The 23,387-nt window shown below is 35.8% G+C and overlaps 1 protein-coding gene across 10 annotated transcripts in view; it reads left to right on the top strand.

The window, feature by feature from the left end:
* The window catches only part of ANKRD44 (ankyrin repeat domain 44), a 360,684-nt gene extending 345,113 nt beyond the window's left edge, over positions 1 to 15,571 (top strand). For 7 of the 10 annotated variants that reach the window (XM_072612773.1, XM_072612772.1, XM_072612771.1 and 4 more), the window contains 5 exons: positions 346 to 491; positions 3,313 to 3,395; positions 4,726 to 4,808; positions 9,713 to 9,804; positions 13,607 to 15,571. In XM_072612773.1, the coding sequence (XP_072468874.1) occupies positions 346 to 491; positions 3,313 to 3,395; positions 4,726 to 4,808; positions 9,713 to 9,804; positions 13,607 to 13,863 (661 nt within the window). In that variant the 3' untranslated portion in view covers positions 13,864 to 15,571. The remainder of the gene's footprint in view (positions 1 to 345; positions 492 to 3,312; positions 3,396 to 4,725; positions 4,809 to 9,712; positions 9,805 to 13,606) is intronic. The other 3 variants (XM_072612776.1, XM_072612775.1, XM_072612774.1) reach the window with 1 other exon arrangement.
* Positions 15,572 to 23,387: the final 7,816 nt, after the last annotated feature.

Raw genomic sequence — 23,387 nt, 5'->3', positions numbered from 1 at the left:
TCCTGGTCTCTTTTAAGAGTATCACAGTAGTTATTTAGTCTAAATTCATGGCTTGACCCAAACAATTGGCATGACTTACTTTTCAAAGCGCTTGAATGGATCTTTATAACATTAAATCTAATCTTATCTTTTTCTTAATATTATTTTAGTATCACATATCTAACAAAGATAATGGAGACAAAAGTAACTTGATTAAAGTACAGTTAAAGATGGCATTATTACGCTTAATAAAGTCATCACTTTTAAATTCTCAAGATGAAAGATAAGGGGTTCATATTACACAGAAGGAATAAAAGTTATAGTCCACTAAGTTCAAGTAAAAATATATATTTTTTTAATCCTCAGAACCCCACTTCATGCTGCAGCATTTGCTGATCATGTGGAATGCTTACAGCTTCTTTTAAGCCACAATGCACAAGTGAATGTTGCAGATAATTCAGGGAAAACACCACTCATGATGGCAGCTGAGAATGGGCAGGCAGGTGCTGTGGGTATGTATTGGCTTGGTAGAGTTCATTTTTTGTTTTTGTTTTTACCCTGTGGGAAACAATAAGTTAAATTGGAAAATTCAGTTACATCCCATCTTATATGGTGCTATTGGTGCAACCCTGATGGATGATTTTGATATTCATTAAAAATACTGGTTTTGTTTCAGTTGGTTTACAGAATGGCAGCTGTGGTTAGCAGGTTTAAACTCTTACTTACCACATATGCCTTGCAAGAGCCATAGAATCTTAGTACTATAAGACCCCACTATAGGAAACCTCAACATTCATGTAGTCCAATTCATACTTGATCAATAACCCTTCTTTTACATGCTCAACCAGCATTCAAATGAAGAGCTCTGACAAGGGGAAGCCCTCTAAGTCTTGGACCAGACTATTTAGTTTTTGGATAGATCTGTTAGGAAGTGTTTATTTATATTAAGTCTAAATTTTCCTCTTTGCCGCTTGCAACTATTGTTCCTAGTTCTTCTTTCAAGGGCTGAGAAATCTATTCCCTCTTCCATTTGACAACCCTTCAGATACTTGAGGACAAAAATTATTTCAGCCCTTGGGGGGTAGGATCCTTCAGATTAAGCATTCCAAGCTCACTTATTCAACCTTCACATGGCATGCTCTTAAATTCTTTAAACATCCCAGTTTTCCTTCCCTGGATGCTTTCCAGTTTATTAATGCCCTTCTTAAAAATTATTGCCCATAAGTGAACACAATTTTCCAGATGTATTCTGACCTGGGTGGAGGACAGTAGGATTTCTAACGTAGTCCTAGATAGTATACCTCTTAAAATGATTGACCTCAGAAGAGTGTTTCAGGTGCCAATAAGTATTCGTTGATCTTCATGCACAAAATCATTCTAGGTCTACCACCTGGTGAAACAATAAGTACCCACACCTTGAGACAATTTAATAATATGGAGTCAGGTAATAACATATCTTCTTGGTCTTCTGGGGAACCAGCAGTTCATTGGAACTTACTATCACTTGGAAGGAAAAATATGGGTCCATAGGAGTCTGACCAGTTAAGGCAATACACCTGCAACTATTATTACTCTTTTCTGCTTTAATATATAAGCTAGTCCTGGACCAGGTGGAAACACTAGCAGCATGTACTTTCTCCCTGTCCTCAAGGTTTAGTTACATTGCCTTGACTTAGCTGACTCCCAAAAGTCGCTTGGCTCCATTTGCTATAGCTACCCTCTGAAATTTCTTGATTGTCCATGGAATAATGGAAGTGAATTGACCTTTCTACAGTAAGACCACTACACATTATAAGAAAATGTTTTATTGAAAACTCTCATTTTTTACACAGTTTACCAACAGGAATTTATTCAATGGCTATTATTGTGTGCCAGACATTGTGTCAGGTACTAGGGACACAAAGACAAAAACAACGATAACAACAAAAGTCCAGTTCCTGCTCTTGAGGAGCGTACATTCTGGGGGCAGGAGGGCAACATGTATATGTAAAAGTTTAGACAGAACACACACACACACACACACACACACACACACACACATACACATATATATACATACACACACATATATATGTTTTGTAAATATATGATACACACACACATATATATGCAAAATATAAAATAAATGCAAAGCAGTGGAGGAAGGGAGGACACTCACAATCGAAGGATCAGGAGAAGTTTCATATAGAAAGCCTTTGAGCTCTATTTTGAAGGAAATGGGGTATCTTGTGAGGCAGAGGTGAAGAGAGATTGTACATCAGGTATGGGGTACAACCAGCCCAAAGAAACCAAGAAGAATAATGGAGTGTTACGTATGTAAAACAGTAAAGGTTAGTTTTGCTTGATCGTGCAGCATGCAAGAGTTGAAGTAATATATAATGAAAATGCAAAAATAGGCTTAGTTAGGTTGTGAAGAGGTTTAAAAACCAAACAGAGGTAATATTTTATCTTAGAGTCCTATCCTAGGGAGCCACTGGAATCTAGTACATATTTTTTAGGATATAGAAGTGACATGGTCAGATCTGAGCTTAAGGAAAATAACCTTGGCAGCTATGTGGAATGGGTATAAAGAATAGAGAATCAGAGAGACCAAGTAGTAAGTCATTGAAATTGACAAGAGGGGATGAGGCGTGTGATGCTCAGGGGCATAGTAAGTAGAGTGCCAGATTTAGAGTCAAGAAAACTCATCTTTCCTTGTTCAAATCTGGCCTCAGATACTTACTAACTCTGTGACCCTGGGCAAGATACTTAACCCCCAAAGGTGAAAATAGGTGGTCCACTGTGGCCCACAATACTCTCAAATGTGACCCCAAACTGACTGAAATATATTGAGAAATATGTAACAAAAAACATAAAAGTATAATAGAACATAGATAATGTTAATAAATGTGGTTTTCTAAGACAGTATGAGGTCCACAAAAATTCTTATGTACAGTTTAGTGGCTCTTGTTTCTGAGTTAGACACCACTTCACCATATTTTAATAAGCAAATAAACCCATTAATAACATTACTCTGAAAAGAACCAATTAAATTATTTAACATTAATGCCTGGCACCACTGGGTATAATCAATATCTTTTTTCCCATCTAATATACAGGATCTGATTATGGGCAAATGCTACCTAATATCAGGTGTTTGCATGAAAACTTACAGGTCTTATAAATTATCAACCTGACTTTAGATTATAATTGATTAATGATATCATTGACCAGAACAATGTCATGTGGGCTGTATCTGTACATACTGCTTTTATTTATTTTAACTTCTTCAAATTGCATATGATTAGCATTTGGTGCCAATAACCCTGTTTGAGTTTTTTCTTCTTTTTTTAGATCTTTTGGTGAACAGTGCCAAGGCTGATCTGACTGTAAAGGATAAAGACTTGAACACACCCTTACATTTGGCTTGTAGTAAAGTATGTAAATAATTTCTAGGAATTGTGTTATTTATATCTATGTATCAGGATACTTAAAGGATGGGTCAGGATATCCTCAGGTCAGAATATCTATTTCCCAAAATGCTGCTACTTTTAAAGATGAATTTCAAGTGAACTTGTAATCCAAAAAAGACCACAGAACCCTATAAACTTTTGCACGCAGCCTGGAAGCTGATTGCCATTGTAGCAGTTCTCATTCATTGCCTCAATTATGTAGAACTACTTTGAACTAAGGGTAGATGAAAACCTTGGTGATATGGTTAGATGCTTCTTCAGAATGCAAGCATTTTGACTTGGATTCTTGGGCTTCAGCATATAGTATTGTCTAAACATAGCATAACAATTCTAATATGCAGCAAATGAATATAATACTGAAAGTATCTGTGACCACTTCAAAAAAATGTGTTTTTTTCAATAAGCACCTTTCTTATGCATTTCATCCTTTCTACCCTAAAAGGGTGACAAGCCTGAAATCTTATATTATACTTGTCATAACCATCAACAGGTATTTATTTTGCATTACTACCTTCAAGTTACTCTTCTAGATCCTATGAGCAAATTTTAAAAAAGATATCTTCTAACTGTACTATCTCAACTATATAAACTATATCAGATAGGCTTTTCAATGAGGGAGGAGGGGAGGAACAGAAGGAGAGAACTTGGAACTCAAATTTTTAAAAGAACTAATGTTAAAAATTGTTTTTACTTGTAATTAGGAAAAAATAAATTTAAAAAATATGTTCCCTCCCTCCAAATGAGACCTATGACTATTAAAAAGACAATTAATTTACATCATAACATAAATGCCAGATAAATGACAAGGACAGTAAATACTCTGATAGTTCTTTAAAGGAGGATATAGTCAGAGGAAGAAGATTCCATGAAACAGGAAGAATTTATATACTGAAAGTATCCCTGAAAGAATTATAGGTTATTCTCAACTCCAATCATTATAGCACCTCAATAGTCTGAGCTTGCCCCTCCCTTGGTTGTCTACATGATTAATGCTAAATGTTAATTCAGAAATGTCATTTTCCTGTAATTCATCTTGCTTCTATAGATATCTAACACGTAAATCTTAATTGACTTGAATCTGACTCTTGAAGGATGTACTATATCCATGTCCAGACAACTTTCTCCCATTTGACTTTTTGCTACACTATCCTCCTTAGGTTTTTCAAGACAATGACATTCATTTTAAATTTTAAAATTTAAATTTGAAGTCTTAAATTAATAATTTCCTCCATAAGGTTACTTTCCATCTATCTAACATTCTTTGCCATTTTTATATATTTGTTTTCTTAATTAGGGTCATGAAAAATGTGCCTTGTTAATACTTGACAAGATACAAGAACAGAGCCTTATTAATGCAACAAATAATACATTGCAGACGTAAGTACCAGCTGCTGTAATTTTACTCTTTAAATATACACAGTCATTTATGGAAGAAAAAGAATTCTAAACTTATAGTCAAGTGACCTGGGTTTGAATTTTGTATCTGATCTTTAGTAGTTTTATGAGTATAGACAAGTCACAAACTTTTGGAGTCTATTTCCTCATCTGTAAATAAGGATAATAATAACTGTGTTATGTGTCTTCAGAGAACTTCCTCTCTGATCTTTCTCATAATTGATTTAGTACTAGGTACTTATTTTGGCATATGGAACATAATGTTTGCATGAAATGACTTATGACACATAGAAGTATGAGCAGAAGATGGCAAGTCAGGTGGCCAGATCAAAAACACCATGGACTGAGACATGCAAAGCAATACAGTGTTCAGATAATATTACTATATTATTCTATTTCTGTCTACCTAACAAGGTTAGTGTGAGGATCAAATGAAATAAAAGATGTAAAACGCTTTGCAGAACTCAAGGTGCAGGGGGAAATATGAGCTGTTGTTATTCTTGGGAGCTGTAAAATTTGGCCTCACTCAAAACATTTTAGGAGGCATCCTAATTCAAATCTAGTAGCACTGATTTCTCTCTAGGAAATTCTGTGGAGTCCTTATTAATTTTTAATACTCCTCTGTTGGGGAAACTCATTACATAACTGTGTTATCATAGGATCGTTAATTTAAAACTAAAAGGAACCTTAGAAGTCATTTGATCGAACTCTCTCAATTTATAGAGGAAGAAATTAATGCCTGGAGAGACCAAGCCACTTGCCCAAGGACATAGAGGTAGTAAGAAACATAGCCAATAGTCACACCCAGAACTTCTCACTCCAAATCCAATATTCTTTCTAAATCTAGTGTTAGCATGGTGTGTTGTTGCTGAAAAATGGTGATTTTATATTTCTTTTCTCCCCAAGGAGACATGAAAAACTTCCACATTTCAGTTGCATTCCATGTAGTCATTAATGTGAAATAGCTGAAAACTGCTTGACTTCTAGTTGTTCAAAATCACTTTGACGATTGTCTTGTCACTCAAGAAACATTTAGGAGGGCAGGGCAGGAAAAGGATCTAAACAGGCACTGAGCTAAACAGTTTGTAAATATTATCTCATTGCATCCTTACAACCACCCTGAGAGATAGGTGCTATTATTATCTCCATCTTACAACTAAAGAAACTGAGGCAGACAGAGGCTAAGTGCCTTGAGCAGAGTCACACAGGTAATAAGTGTCTGAGAGTAGATTTGAACTCAGATCTTCCTGACTCCAGCCCCAGTGCTGTAGCCATTGTGCCACCTAACTGCCTTCAAACATTTATTAAGCACCTGCTCTATGTTAGGCACTGTGCTAAGTATGGGCAATACAAAGATAATAGAAAAATGGTTTCTGACCTCAAAGAGATTGCATTTAATCATTTGAAACGACATTTAGAAATCAGTATATTAAAAATGTATATAAACTACATAAATGATAAGTTGGAAGGATACATATTAGCAGCTAGGGAAGCAGAAAAGGCTTCATATATAAAGTGTTACTTGAACAGAGTTTTGAAAGAAAGAAGGGATTCTGAGAGGTAGAGGCCAGGTACTTAAGTTATTCCGGGAATGTGGGACAGCTGGTACAAAAATGCAAAGACCAGAGATGAAGTGTAATGTGTGAGAAACAGCAAGATGGACATCCAAGTTGGTGGGCCATAGAGTGTAGGAAAGGGAATGATATATCATAAAGTTGGAAAAGTAGAATGTTAAGGGCTTTAAAAGTTAAACTGAGGAGTTTATATTTAATTTGATAAACAAAAGGGAGTTTATTGAGTAGGGTCGTGTCCATATTTAAGGAAAATCCCCCTGGTAGCTGAGTGAAGAATGTATTAGGTGGGAGGAGTACTGAAGCAGAGAGATAAGTTAGGAGGCTAATACACCAGTCTAGGCAAGTAGTAATGCAAGCCTGAACTAGGGTTCAGTAGAGAGAACTAAATGCTACCCTTGTGAGTATAGAGAAGGAAATAGATGCAAGAGATATGGAAACAGGATGACAAGATGATAAATGACTGTATAACATAATCAAAGTGAGGAGTCAAGAATAATGTCACACTTATGAAACGGAATAAATGGAAGCATAGCACTGCCCTGGACTGAAATATGAAAGTTTAAAAGATGGGGGGATTTGGGGAGGGAAATAAGGATTTTTGTTTTGGACATGTTGAGTTTGAGTATCTCCAAGACATCCAGTTTGAAATGTCCAATAGACAGTTGGTAATGTGTGAGTAGATCTCAGGAGAGAGACTAAGGCTAGGTATAAAAATCATAAAATATTTGAATAGAGGTTTTTTTTGTTTATTTGACTTCTTATTTCATTTCATTTTTTAAAAATTAACATTTATTTTGTCTCCTTCCAACCCTAACTCCATTTTAAAAGAAAAAAGAGGAAAACCTTTGTAACAAATACATACATAGTCAAGCAGGACAAAATCTTGCTTTGTCCACATCCAATAATGTATCACCTGAATTTTGAGTTTATTACATCTCTGTCAGGAGGTGAGGAGCAGAGTTCATCATCAGTTCTCTGGAATCATTGTTGATCATTTCAGGAAACAGAGTTCTCAAGTCTTTCAAAGTTGCTTGTCTTTAAAATATTATTATAATATAAATTGTCCTTAGCGTTCTGTTGATTTCAGTTAATTTATACAAGTCCCCCCAGGTTTCTCTGAATGTTTATCTTTCATCATTTCTCATGGCACAATAGTATTCCATTACATTAATATACCATAATTTGTTCAGCCATCCCCCAATTGGGATGATAATTAAACCCTGTGCCCCGAGAGAAAAAGTAAAAGAAGGCATCGGAGAGTCTTAGGGTATACATACAATGAGAGGGCATGACATAGATGATGAATATAGCAAAGTAAAAAGAAGGAGCTTACAGGTAGACAAGTAGGAGGACCAGGAGAGTAGTATCATGAAAACCCAGGGAGAAAAAAGTACCCAGGAAGGAGAGAGGATAGTCAATTATGTCATATGTTGTGGTTTTTTTATTTGGCAATTAAGAAATCATTATTAATTTTGAACAGAACCAGTTCAGTCAAATGATAAAGTCAGAGTCAAGATTGCAAAGGGTTGAAAATGAAAGGAGAGGAAATGGGGCAATGAGTAGAGAACTTTTTCCTAGGAGGTTGACTGTGAATAATAGAAGAGATGTAGAACAATATTTTGAGGGGATGGCACAGTGCAATGTAGGGGTTTGTTACAGGATGATGGTGAAGGAAGCAATAGATAGGGAGAGATAGAAAACCAGAGAGGGAGCATAATTACATGGGTAATCTGCTGAAGAAATTAGGAAGGCATGGCATGAAAGGCATAGAGAGATAGATTGGCCTTGTCAAGGAGAAAGGTCACACCCCTCTTCATCAGAGACTTAGTAAAGGAAGAAAGAATAACCGACAATGTAATGGGTTTTGAGATACAGAGAGGAGGAGAAGAGAGAGATTTAATGCAATCTAATAATATAGAAAAAAAGAATTTCTTTGAAATTTGAAAATCTAAAACAGTGTTATAGTAAAGGATGCTGGGGGTTAACATTGTTTTCTTGTGTTTCCTATAGTTTCTCAACTCCTAGTTGAGAAAACAGCCTTCAGTGATGCAGGCTGAAACCTTCCTTGCAATTTGTAGTCCTAGAGATTTGCTTAGGATGCTATGGTTAAGTGAATTTCCCAGGTTTACACGTCCAGGATGTATTAGAAGTAGCACTTGAACCAAGCGGACAGTTCACAGTGGAGAGTTCTGACAAAAGGTGATCCAGAGGAGAAGGAAATGACAAATCACTCCAGTATCTTTGTCAAGAAGACCCCATGAACAGTAGTAAAATGATAAAAGAAATGACATCAGAAGATGAGCCCATCAGGTCAGAAGGTATAAACAACAAACGCAAACTTGAATAGAATTCAAGCAATAATGAAGGATATAAGGGCTTGGTGTGCTATGATCCATGAGGTCATAAAGAGTCAGACACAACTGAATGACTGAAAAACACAACTTTCTAGCTCTAAAACTACATACTGCTAGATCAAATCCTTAATAACAATCTACTGTTTTCCCCTATGTCTGAAAGGGGAGGGAGGGAATCCTCTAAGAACTTCTTAAGGTTAGCAACTATTTAACAGTAATAGCTGACCTTCCTGTAGCATTTTCCATATACATACATACATACATACATACATATATAGGTATATGTATATGATCCTCACAAAAATCCTTTAAGTAAACAATAGTACAAATGTTGTTATTTCCATCTTGAAGACTATGGGACTAAGACAGTGAGAGATCTAGTAACTTTCCCACAATGATACAAGGAGTTAGTGGCAGAGCCAATACTTACTATTGTTTGTTTTTTTCATGATGTTATGTTGCATTTCCATGCATTCTATTCCCTTTGTATCAAGTGACTACATGTTATTTCTGTGTATTCTATTCTTGGAATTAGTATGTAAGAGTATTATTTATAAAGGAGCTTAAATGGCCAGGATGAAAATGACATCATATAAGATATACGGTAGCCTGATACATTGAGTAAGGTGGCCTAGATTTCTTCCTTTGGCCCATAGAAAAGAGTTTCCTTATTTCTATTGCCATCAGGATTTTCTGAGAGCATATCTCCACCTGCAATCCATTCCATCCATTTTCTATCAAAGGATCTAGGCATAAATTGGAAGACTAAATTGATCATTATCATCTGTAGCAAGTTGTATCAACAAGCATCATAAGAAAGCCTAGACTAGAACGCAAAAGGTTTTCAAATATCCTTTCCTCACCACTTCTTTTGACATAGGTAATATTTTTATCTTGAAAGTGATTCCTTAAGGTAGTTTTGAAAGTTAACCTTGAAGCTAAGTGTTATATTTTGTAGACCTCTCCATATTGCTGCACGGAATGGCCTGAAGATGGTGGTTGAAGGGCTGCTGGCCAAGGGAGCCTGTGTCCTCGCTGTCGATGAAAACGGTAAGAGAAAACATTCTTCACCTTCTTGCTTTACCTTTTTGTATATTTTTGGAAGCCAGAAAGACAAAAGATAGATAGGAACTGGTTAAAAAAGTCAAAAGACTGAATGTAGTTTCTGGAAGCTCATTGTGTGTCAGGCATCAGGCAAGGAGGTCTTGCCCTGTCTGTAAACCACATACGCTACACTCTACTAGAGTTTTTCATCTTGCATGTAATGTCAGCTGTTGGTCTCTAACTCCTCAGGGTAGGTAGTAGTTAAAATGTTTCAGATTCATTTGAAGCCTTTGAACTTGGCACAATAAATGCTAACTGCATGCCCTGAAGAGTTAAGGGTGATATATGTATATATGTACATATATATATACATATATATGTATATATATATATACATATATACATATTTATCATTAGTGCATGTATGAGGGCTCAAATACTTGAATGTCTGCTTGATTGTGTCCCAGATCATTCTGACATCAACCTTGGTATTTCTAATTGTCAGACTACAATGGAGGTACTATTAAAAAAGATTCTTGTTATGGAAATTTTAGGGATGTATGTGAGAATTGAGAGGCAGCATGACATAGTGGATAGAGTTCTGAACTCGGAGTCAGAAAAATCCAATTTCAAATCTTGCCTCCGATATTTTCTGGCATATTTCTATCTTCTCTTAGCCTCAGTTTCCTCATCTGTAAAATGAGGGCATTGGACTAGATGACCTCTAAGATCCTTTCCGATTCTAAATCTATAATTCTATTATGATTTTTGGAACTGAATATATTTCCTTATCTATAGAAAGTTCCTTTAAAAATATTTTCTCTTTGAGGGATCATCAGTCTGCTATATTAGAGACAGCTGTGGAATTGGAATCAAAGGACTTGAGGTCAAATTCTGGCTTTGCAACCCATTAACTATGAGACCTTGGGCAAGTCACTTGATCTCTTTGGGTCTCAGTTCCCTCATCTGTAAATTAGTGGGATTAAACAAGGTCTCTAAAGTCCCTCTCAGCTCTAAATATATGTTTCTATGTTTTCAATCCTATAGGAAATTTCCATTTCTGTTTCTTAAGAAATTCTAAGACATTTGGCATAAAGGATGGAAGGCTGTCCTTAGAATCAAAGACCTGTGGTGAGCGCCTATGTTTCATACACATTGGCTATGTGACTTGGGACCTACTGCTTACTTTCTCAGTGGCCCCAGACCGCTCTCTAGAACCGCAGGTTATAGGCGAATTTCTCATATGTGTTAGTGTAGGGAATTCCCCACACCAGTGAAACACTAAAACAGGAACATGAGTTTAGAGTTGGAAGGAAACTGAGGTTATCTAGTACAACTCCATCCTTTTACAGAAAAAGAAAGAGACTCAGAATGATTAAGGAAGTGATTGGCCCAAGATCACACATATAATAAGAGGAAAAAATCGGATTCAAAAGTAGGTCTTTGACTTTAAATGCAGTATTCTTTGCAGTACACACCATGATACACAAAAGAAATCTGAAGTCAAATTTCAAACATTTCCTTTCTGGTAAAAGTGATTAAGGACTGAATGTTAGGTGTCTCAGTACTCAACTTCTTTTAGGACAATATCAATTATGCTTGAAGCAAATAGAAAATTCTTGATACTTATGAGTTATGAAATAAAGAATGTGGCTCAATTGTAGCATTATAGTAAAATGTATTAACATAACTCACTTAAATGCTTATTACAGGTGTTGGAATTAGCAGCGCATGCATATTTCTCAGAAGTAAGCAGCCATACTGATATCATTAGCTAACTCAATATTTTTGGTTGTTTAGCTGCATTTTATCCTAGCATGTGCCCTGCTCTGCCCCTTACCTAATTCATCCAGAAAGAGAAGGGGAAATTTGTTCCCTACTCCATTTCCTTGGTTTTTTCTTTCCCTTTCTCTTCCCCCATCACTCCTCTTCTCCCTCTTACCACCACTACTGCAGTTCTATTGATGAAGTGTATACCTACTTTTAGGCCACTTTAATATAGTTGGGGTATAGAGACAGGTGAATTTTGTGGGCACTAAAGTTTAGTGATCCACATCTGCCTTTGCCAGGAATGGTCAAATACATTTTGGAGTTGGAGGTTCCTAACCTTTTTTCTGTGTCATGGACCCCTTTGGTAGTCTGATTGAAGCCCAGGGAACCCCTTCTTGGAAGACTGGGTTATTTTATTCATGATTGAAGAAAAGGTTAAATTTCACTTTGAGTTTGGTAAATTATGTTAATAGACCCCTTAAATTTATCCATGGACCCCATGATGGTCCATGGACCCCTAGGTTAAGAACTCCTATTTTTAGAGGCTGTTTTGTTCAGCATTTTGGAATCATGGAGTCTTTATTTATCAATTACTTAACTTGTATAGTATAGTATCATACCTAATTTTTTCTTATTTTTTTTCTTTCTTATCAATATGGGGGTGGGAAAGTGAGTGGCAGGGAAATTTGATAGATGATCACAGATAAGAAATGAAATGGTGATGACCCCATGGGAATTTCTATTCATTGGACCAGATCCTGTGGGTTGTGAAAGTTATTCCCTGAGGATACTAATAATAGTTCACATATCTATTAGCACTTTGTAATCCTCCAGCTAGTGCCAAAATGCAGCATTAGGCGCTATAATAGTATACATTAATAGTATAGTAGCTCACATTTCTACAGTGCTTTGAGACTTATATTTTCCTCATAATAACCTGGAGAGTATGGATAATACAAGTAGTATTATCACCATTTTACAAAGGAGAAAACTGAGGCAAAGTGAAATAATTTTCCTCAGGAAGCATATTGCTAAAATGTGACAGGGCCAGTATTCAAACCCAGGTTTCAAGACTCCAAGTTTGGTACACTTTGCAGTATACATGCTGCCACCATTTTGTCTAAATCACTAAGGTAGAATGCCATAAAAAAAAAAAAAACCCAACCTACCTTCTCCACGTACCTGATTTATAATGTAAGAGCATTTTATCTGCAGGAACTGGATCAAGTGTTCAGCAAGAAATCACTAGAATTTTTTTTTCTGTCCAGATTTGTGAAGCTTGAACTGTGACTCAGGCTAAGAATTCCTCATGTCATTCTTCCCTTTGCCATATCTACTGGGTTCTAGAGCAGGGTTTCTGTCCTGTTTGTAATTTTCATTAACTGAGTTGCCAACTTGAATACCAAGAAAAGTAAATTTTGATTCAACAAGGACCAGTTTTTTCATGGGTCTGATTTATTGTATCTGTCCCAACTAATACATTTCAGTCTCTTAAATACCAGTTGATTAATAGTCATTGAATGATAAAACTGTATAATTTGATGTTTAACATTAATTTTTTTGTTATCTAACGCACATTTGTCTACAACTAAAAGTCATTGTTCTCAGAATGAGACTTGTCCCTATGAACCAAGTCTGAATGCTGTATCGGGTTCATAGTGCCATGCGCGCTATGTTGTATTCATCTCTGTTGTTGTGGATCTATGTTCTCCCAGTGTTTTTGTCCATTTGGTGAAGGCTAAATTCCCCCTAACTTAAAATAGAGTGCTTGTTGTGGTCACATGAGCTGAAAACCTTCATAAATCGTCTCTTCCTCCCTTTTCTCCCCCAATTCCCTTACCCCAACCTTCCTTCTCTCTGAACCAAGCTCCTAGCATGTCTACTTAGTATAAGTAACTCATCCTCTTGCCTGGCATGGTTTTAACTTGATATACATCTCTCGCTTTACCAAATCATCTTGAGATGTATTTGTGGAATGCTCACTTTCCCCTTTGATTTCCCCAGTACTAACCATTGCCTTGTCTGCATTTATGCCCAGGTCATACCCCAGCCCTGGCTTGCGCTCCTAACAAGGACGTGGCTGACTGCCTGGCACTCATTTTGGCTACCATGATGCCTTTTTCTCCTTCCAGTACAATGACGGCTTTCAACTTCGTTTGTTTTAAAAAAGAGCATTTGAGCAGGACACAGATCTGTGATGGCACCAATCTGAGTGGCACCGCTAGCTCTTGCACTCACAATATAGGATCACAGGATGGATACAATGAGAATGATTCTGATTCGGAAACATTTTGACTCTGGACTTCAGAAACTTCCACTCAATTATTTACATTAGGTGAAGGCGGGACAGGAAGAGTTTTTATTCCCCCAATTATGTTGTGTCAAGTGTCATTATGGACCCAAGCTTTGAGAAAACAGGAGAGAAGGGTTCTTAGTAAAGTGTGCAATGAATCTATAGGAGGGGACTTGGAGTTTTTGATGGAAAACATTCTCACAAAATGTGCCCTGACTTTGATTTGCGTCATGTTTTTTTTCTATCTAAAGTACTACTGTGAAAGTCTACCTCTCATCTTAAGTAGGGAATTTTTTTAAAAGGCATTTTATTATTTCTTCTTTTGAAATAATGCAACAGAGTAAGGGGCTATTATATCAAGGATTTTTTTTTATTATATCCTTGCTGTACAATGAATTATCAGAAGCTCATCCTTGTGGCTTTCTTGTACCATGGGGAAGTTTGTTCTCAAATTTCTCCTCACTCTGATGTTTACTTCCTCATTACAAGCCAAAGGTAAAGTTCACCTTCAGAGATATTGCCTGGATTATTGTTGCTAGGAGAGTTTAACCACTCACATGTATTCTCTCTGCCTCTCTATCTTTGTTGGTCTGTCTCTGTCTATATCTGTTTTTCCTTTCCTCTCTCTGCCTGTCCATATACACGTACATGCATACTAATACATTAAGCACACATGTCCAGAAGGCATGTGTCAGGAATCTTTGCCTAATAGATGAATATTAATCTAAAATTTGATCTGATTTTTAAAGTACAATACAAATATGATATATGCTAGATTATATGATGGATCATTAATAATTTTCACCTGATCCATTCAACTCTGATCCACCATAGAAAGTTTAGCTGATAATTACAGAGTCCATAAACTTTGTAGCAGTTTGCCAGTTTAAAGTGCAGTGGTGGGTTTTTTTCACTGATTCTTCCTCAATTAAATCAGAATACTTCCTTTTAAAAAAATAAATTAACCACTAGGTTGAAAAAATATTTTTTACTCCATACTAAGGTGTTAAATAGTCCCTTTGGTCAAGAATAATACAAATCAAGAAACAGTGTAGGTCCCAAAGTGAACATAGGCACAAAATGGGGAGTAGCAACTAAAAACTTGGAAAGAAAAGCCAATTGGCACTTGCTTGATAGTGGGATCAGCATTGTGAATACTGTATCTGCTCCTTCTGCCAAAGCTTCTAGGTCAAATGGACCCCGTTCCTCACCTGGGACAGATGTATAAAAAGAAGAATGAGACTCTTTGAAAAAAACATATATATACATATATGTGTACATACACATATATTTCATCAACCAGCTATACACGAGGACCAAAATGCTTCAGTGTCTAAAATGGAAGATAATTTTTTTCCTTCAAAATGGAAGTGAGAAATGATGTCACTTTTCTAAAAAGTTAAAATGTAAACTTTTTGAGTCTTGGTTGTATTTTACATTTCTTATGACACAGATTTATAGTTGATGGCTTAACATTTGTAACCAATGATGTGTTGACCACAATTTATTTTTTTGCCAAACCAGAGAAAATGTTCATATATACTTTTGATGTAAATGTGTTTATATTTATTTGAAGCAAAAGCCCGGGAATTTTCTCCATAGTTATGTTTTAATTGTTATGTGTCTTATCTGGCCTATCAAAGAAAAAAAAACAGCAGGAAAAAAATTTGACTCTGGGCTAGCTAGAATGCCTGGGGTCCCTATGCCCAGTATATCCATTGTTAAGCTTTCCAGGCTAACCTCAGGTTCTTCCATGTCTATTAGGAGGGGATACAGAATGCAGAGTCATTCCATTGCTCACATCCTCTCTCACTGTAGCTTGCAGGGCATTGCTATCTCTCAGTAAGGAAGGCCAAACTCCAGATCTGGGTATACTCTAGATATAGTTCTTAAGAAAAGAGAATAGAAATGGATGGTGGTGTGTGTCAACTTGATCCAGAAGTGAAAGGTTCAAAAATGATCCTACTAAACACAAGATTGCACATAAAAAGATCCTAGCAGGAGAACTATGATAGGCTGTTGGCTCATGCTCTGAGAGAAGTTAAAATCTCCACACCACATGCTTAGTTTTCCATTTGAGCCAAGAAAAAGGAAAGAAATATACTTCATGAGGGACTGTACCTCTGATATTTCTTTCTTTTTCTAGTTTAGCCCTGGAAATTTCTATTTTATAATAATTGTGATCATTTTTAAAAGCAGTGTTCTGTGAGATCTAAGTAAACTATAGATACTATATTGTGTTTTTCTATAACTGTAAAATACCTTAATGTTTTAGCATCTTGGAAGAGTTATAAAATTGGAACTCACTTTACTCATCATGAATGAGAACTTGTTCCAAGGACTTGTAGAATTGGTATTAATTTCATTGAAAAAGTTCTATGACACTTCTCTAGAACTCTGAGGAAAAAGGAGTGTTTTCTCCTTTCTCCTCTTTAATGTTAGTACTGTATTCCTTTTTTGAGAAGAATGATTTAAAAAAAAAGAAGTTGCTAATTAGCAATAACTACCTTATCTTTATTAAAGCACTGAAAATAAGGAAGAACCAGCTTTGAAGGAGAGCTGTGTACTGTGGTGTCTTTTTCTAGAAGTGACTGGAAATCTCACTAAAATGGTATTTGGTTTGGAATGAAAGGAAATAGCCTTTTGAACAAGAAATGAAATGTCTTCTTTTAGGAGACTAGTGTTGAATTTTTCTGTAGAAGAGCAGAGAGAACAGGTAACATTATAGCAAACCACAGTGATTCAACCTAATCTCAGTGGAACCGTATTTTGCCTTTCCACTCTATTAAATTGTAAGGAGGACAGGAACAAAATTGAAACATGCTTACCAGGAACTGACCATTAAATTTATTTTTTTCCTTTTCTCAAGTTGTTTTTGGAGGCTACAAAATTTGCTTTATTTAGGACATAAGTAAAGATTGCATTTAATTTTTGTATCTTCTAAGTCTACTGCTACAAAGAAAATCATATTTTGAACAAGAATCACTAAGAAAAAAGTTTTTTAAAATGAATTTTCAGATTCCTATATCATGGTGTTTATTGCTCTTACTTAAACACTTTTTTAAGACTGTATTTTAACCAGAGACACGGGAATTTTTTGCATTGCACATCTCTTCTTGTTCACCAGTGTCTGCCTATCTTTGATAATATGTTACTATCTATCTCCAAATTGCCTAAAATCTGTTCTGATTCTACAGTAAATAGCTCAGGGGATTTCTATTTATCACTACTAAAAGGGCACCATAGTATGTTTGGTACTTTATGCAGTAAACAGCTGCTTGAATTGTTATTTTATTATTAAACTAGAGCAAGAACATCAAGTGAATTGCTGCAGTAGCTATTCTTCATACCGTTGAGAAACTCGGTTAGCTCTCTGTTGGTTTGGTTTAAGAATTTGTGTCTTTTTTGGTTGTGTAATATGAAGTTAGAGTGCCTTTTTATATTTGTGTATTCTGAAAATGTTTTGTGAAATTTATCGTATTTTTTCCATTTGAGTGTTATCAAAGCAATATAATACCAGTCAGTTTTTATTTCAAACTTTCTTTGAATGTATAAAGTCTTTTTCCCCATTCCCTTTCACTTGCTTTGAATTTAAATGAATATGCTAAATTTCCATAGGAATGATGTATGATTTTTTTTTGCAGTGCTAAAAATGTTTTCTTCTTACAGAAACTGTAAACCATAGATCAGTGTTAGAGGGAAAAAGCATTTTAAAATAGTGACAATCTGAGCGTGTGTATAAAATGTAATTCTATGCGTTTCTTATGCAGTGATCTAAACATTCAAAGCCAATATCATGTTTGTAGTTTTGTCGACATATTTTATGCTTTAGCATGTGCAATATATCTTTTCAAAGCACGATGATACGAATCTGGTGCCAGTGTTATATTTTGCATAACATATTTGTAACAGCAGAAATTATTGGTTGATGGTTTCAGTGGGATTTTGTCTGTAATGTTTTATTATGTAAATTGGAGTTGAATGACTTCAGTAAATGTCATAACTGTAAAAATGAGAAAAAAACTTAATTCATTGAATGATTGATCCAATCTGAATCTTCTCAAGCACAGTTTAATATCTTTTTCAACTACTGAATGCTCTATTAATGTAATGAAATACCTAACTGTAAACTATTGTAATGCATTCAGATGGTTATTTTTACAAATAAAAGCGGTACAAATATTGTGATTTGAGTATGACTTTTATTTTTCCCGATTATGTTGAATTAAACATTTGTCCAGAACACTTATACATACTATACATTCTGTATATTTAGATATATACTATGTATAAAATATATTTTAGGTATAAATATACAGACATTCATTGTGCATATATACATATATGCATATGTATGTATATAAACTTATACATAGCACCTACCTAATTTACTGATTTGCTGTTTAGAAATTTGTAATGGCAGTTTTGTACAAGTTATATTAGAAGCAGGAGTTATCATTATCTACATCTATAGAGCTCACACAGATGTGAAAAAAGTCTGACAATGTAAGCTGTCCCAATCAATCAACAAGCATTTCTTAAGAATTATATTTGCCAGACACTATACTAAGCACTAGAGATATAGCTAATGTGAATAATGAATCCCACAAAGTGGACCTATGTATTTGAATCTGCTTTATTTAGAGTTACAATTATGTAAAAATATAGTAATTGGATGGAAATATGAAGCTCAGATGTGAATAATATAATGTGAATAATAAATGTGAAACCTCTTCATAGGTTTCATTATTTTTACTAATATGATACAAAGCAAGTTAAGAACAGGGCCCTCCCCCAAGGAACTAACATTCAATGGGAGAGACAAGAAATATACAGTATAAATAGGAAGTAATCAGAGAGAAGGCACTATAGTAGATGGATCAGTGAGGAACCAGAATAGACTTCTAGCAAAAAATACTTTTTTAATAGAATTTTATTTTTTCCAATTACATGTAATGTAATTTTCAACATTCATTTTCATAAGATTTTGAGTTCTAAATTTTTATCCCTCCCTCTCTCCTCTTTCTTCTCCCTTCCCAAGATGTCAAACAATCTGATATAGGTTATACACATGCAATCATGTTAGCCACGTTGTGAAAGAAGAAACAGAACAAAAGGGAAAAATCATTAAAAAAAAAAAAAGCGAAAACAGTATGCTTCAATTTGCATTAAGACTCCATAGTCTGTTCTCTGGATGTGGTTAGCATTTTCTATCTTGAGTCTTTTGGAATTGTCTTGGATCACTGTTTGCTGAAAAGAGCTAAATCTATCATAGTTGATCGTTGCACAATGTTGCGATTACTGTATACAATGTTCTCCTGGTTCTGCTCGCTTCACTCTGCATCGGTTCATGTAAGTCCAGGTTTTCTGAAATCCACCTGCTCATCATTTCTTGTAGCACAATAGTATTCCATTACATTCATATATCACAACTTGTTCAGTCATTTCTCAATTGATGGGAATTCCCTCAATTTCCATACAAAAAGTGCATTTTAAGTTGATTCTTGAAGGAAGGCAGGAAGTGGAGGTGAGGAGGGAATGCATTCCATATATAGGGGATTACCCCCATATATTAAAGGCACAAATTTGGGAAATAGTGTTATCTGCAAGGAACAGCAAGACCAGTGTGACTAGGTGATAGTGTGTACAGGGGGGTTAAATGTAATATGACTGGAAAAGAAGAAATGAGTCAGGTTGTAAATGGCTTTAAAAGTCGTCCCCCCCCCCCCATGCACCCTTTTTTTAATCTGGATTTTGATCTGAAAGGACCTGAAGAGTTCTTGAGTAGGGGAGTGACATGGTAGGACCCATGTTTTATGAAGACTACTTCAGCAGCTAAGTGAAGGCTGGATTAGAGTGGAGAGACACTTGGGGCAAGAAGTTTTGTCTGAGACTTAACGGAGCTAAAGACTGGATCTATTAACAACTTCTAAGATTAAAATATACTCTCAGTTCTTCCCTATACTTTGTATTACTATGATGAAAGCCCTTGAGTTTTGTGAGTGTTAAGTTTCCTCAGATGCAAAAAATAGTCAAATATGGCACAAGCCAACCTACAGGGGTGATTTTAAAGCTAGACAAACTGATACAGAAATGTTCAACAACATAATTATTTTGATAGACACCAGTGTTCTCCATGTTGAAGACAGCATAATTGTAATATGTGGAAACATTATATCCAAGGTTGTTTTTGAAAAGCTAAATTTAGAAATAATAAAAAAGGAAAACACTAAGTTTCCCAGTTAATAGCTTGGGAAAAGTGCTGTGAGTTTACTATTGCAATGAGGAAAGTACATCCTTCACTGAGCCATTTTGATGAACCAGGCACTCAAATATGGTGCAGTTTGAGGTAAGTTGACTTCATGGTTCCAAGACGCCCTTTAAACTCATTCATTCATGGGGTGATTTGCACTTGCTATGTTACAAGCATTCTGTTAAGCACTGGGGATACAGAGTATTTGTTTTTAGGGAATTCACATCCTTATTGGGGGAGAGAACACAGAAAAGAAAGTTCCACTGAGGGAATGGGATTAGAAGTTCTAGATTTGAGATGGATCTGGGGCATCTAATCCAGAGGTGTCCAACTTGCAAAACTTTTCAGTGTAGCCCAATCCAGATTAAGATGTCATTGGGAAATGTTTAACGAAATAAATCAAAATATAATACAATACAAATAATGTTAATTTGCTCTTGTCTAAGTCAGTATATGTCTCCCACATTATTATCCCTTTTAAGTTTGACACCACTGAATCCAATCCTGTTGTTTTACACATGCCCAGGCTCAGAATTTAAGTCATTTGCTCAAGATCACCCAGGTGTAAGTAGCACAGCCAGGAGCTGAAATACATTTCTCTTTAATTTTTTAAAATTAAAAATATATTTGTCCACCTCTCCCTCAACTGGAAAAAAGAGAAAAACAAAACCTTTGTAATAAATGTGCACAGATCTAGGAAAACAAATTCCTGCAGTGGCCATGTCCAAAAACTTTGTTTTGTTGTGTACCCTGAATCCTTCACCTCTGTCAGGAGGTGGGACTTGTATGTTTCTCTCCATAAAGACATTAATCCAGTTACTTGTTCACAAAGTATGTGTGGGGGGGGAGATGAATTTGCTTGAGTGTTCTCATATCTGAGAGAGCAACCCACAATTCAGGGAGACCCTGAGAAGTCCTAGAGAAATTCTTGTCATCAAGTTAAAAAAAACTGTTGGAGTAGTTTTTAAATACATGAGTGTTTGATATTTCCCGTTTCTAATCATCTTCCACACAAGTGCCAAACTGATATTATTCTGTGAGTACAGGTCTGAACATGTCATTCCTCAGTCAAAAGGACTCCTGTAAGTACCTTTTTCCTCTAGGATAAAATATAGACTCCTCTGTTGAACATTTAAGTCCCTTCACAGTATGACTGTAGTCTACCTTTCCAAGCTTATTACACACTATTCTAATTCATGCACCCTATGATCCATTCAAATTGATCTTCTTGCTAATATACAATACTCTGCATCCTATCTCCATGCCTTTGTACAGGCTGTGCACCCTGCATAGAATGCATTCCTTCCTCACTTCTGCCTTTTGGAACTCTTAGTTTCCTTCAAAGTTTAGTTCAAGCATCACTTTCTCCAAGTGGGCTTTTCTGATTCTCCCACACACATACACCCCAGATGCTAGTGTCTCTCTTTCTAAAAAAAAATGCCTTGTGTTTACTTTGCATATAATATATAATAGCAAACATTTATGTAAAATTTGCAAAGCATGTTACAAATATCTAATTTTATGCTAACCACAACCCTGGAAAGTAGGGGCTGTTATTATCATTTCCGTTTTACCGATGAGTAAACTGAGGCAGATAGGTTAAGTGACTTGCCAACGATCACATAGCCAATAAGTGTCTGAGGATAGATTTGATGCCCCCCTCCAAGTCATTCTGACTCTTTTCTCAAGAAGTTCAGTACCTCGCAAGCTTACTTTCTACACAAACGTCTATCTACCCAAACTTTCTATCCAAACGCCTATTCTTATGCTAGAGGACATAACATGTTCTTGATATGCCTCTTCTACACACATTCTGCAGTTCCTTCAACCAGTTACCTACCAGGTCCTTAATGTATTTAATTTTCATATCCTACTGCTCCATGCCATTTTATCTACACAAGAATGCTCACACCCTTCATCTTGCCATCTCCCATAAGTCTCAATTTCATAATCAAGAACTATGAAATCTCTTTTATCTAACCATTGCCTCTTATTCCATCTTCTCTGTGTATTTATTTCTCATGAACTTACTCATCCTCACCATGTTCTCTAGTTCCTCTACTGCTTATCACTTTCCCCAGGCCATCACCTGTATGACTTACATCCCTTTTTAATATTGTTAACCAGTTCTCTCTTTTACTACAGTCTCTGATGAAAAGGTGACCTTTTCCCCTTTCCAAGGCGAAGTTGTCTGCAACAATCCTAACCCCTTGATTTTCTCCCGCAGATTACCTTCTTGTGCCACCTGGCTCTATCCTAGGGCTTTATCCCCCAAGGGCTCTATCCTAGATTCTCTTCTCTCACTATGCTTTGTCTTGGTGACCTCCATATTGATGGCTTCAAATCCACATATCCCTTCTTAATCTCTCCCTTGATTTCTAGTATTGCATCTCCAACTGTTAGATATTTCAAGCTGGATATTATATAGGTATCTCAAAATCATTATGTCGAAAACAAATCACTATTTCTCCAAAAATCTATCCCTCTTTTGAACTTTCCTATTTCTAGCAAGGGCACCAGCATCCAGTTGCCAAGCTTATAACATGGATTCATCTTCAACTTTAACTCTCTTTGTCTACATATCTAATCAGTTGCTAAAACTCATCATTTCTACCTCTACATCTCTTGAATTTATGCCCTTCTTCAATCACACAGATACTAGCTAAGTATAGGTCTTCATTATGTCTTGCCTTTGACCATTGTAATAGACTCCTAATTGTTCTTTAAGCCTCAAGTCTCTCAGCTCTACAATCTATTCTCTACATAGTTGCCAAAGTGATTTTCCTAAAGTGCAGATGTGACCTTTGTGCAATAAATTCCAATGCTTCCCTATTATCTATAGGATCAGATACAGGAAAGTGTTCCAAAGCCTTAGTGCAGTTTTAAACTATAAAAGCTTAAAACTACCACTAAGACTTTTTGGGACACACTATATAAAGTTATCTATTTTTTGAAAGAAAAAGTTTTCACTGCCTAGTCTCGGCTCACCAAAAGAAGGAGAGGGAAAGAGAGAGGGAGAGTGAGAGGGAAAAGGAAAGAGAGAGAGAAAGAGAGAGACAGAGACAGAGACAGAGACAGAGAGAGATTCCCTATGCTTACTCTACAATTCAGCCAAACTGGTCTTTTAATCAAATTAACCAATGGTTTATTTCTTTTATTGTGTTCTTTTCTTCATAAAACCAGCTCCTACTTCAATGGATTTCCTACTTTCAATCTTAATCATCTCACCTTTGATTTTCAAGATTTCTATTCTTGTGTTTAATTGGGGATTTT

Source organism: Notamacropus eugenii, chromosome 5, assembly GCF_028372415.1.
Source record: "Notamacropus eugenii isolate mMacEug1 chromosome 5, mMacEug1.pri_v2, whole genome shotgun sequence".
NCBI lineage: Eukaryota > Metazoa > Chordata > Mammalia > Diprotodontia > Macropodidae > Notamacropus > Notamacropus eugenii.
This window is presented reverse-complemented; position numbering and strand designations above follow the sequence as displayed.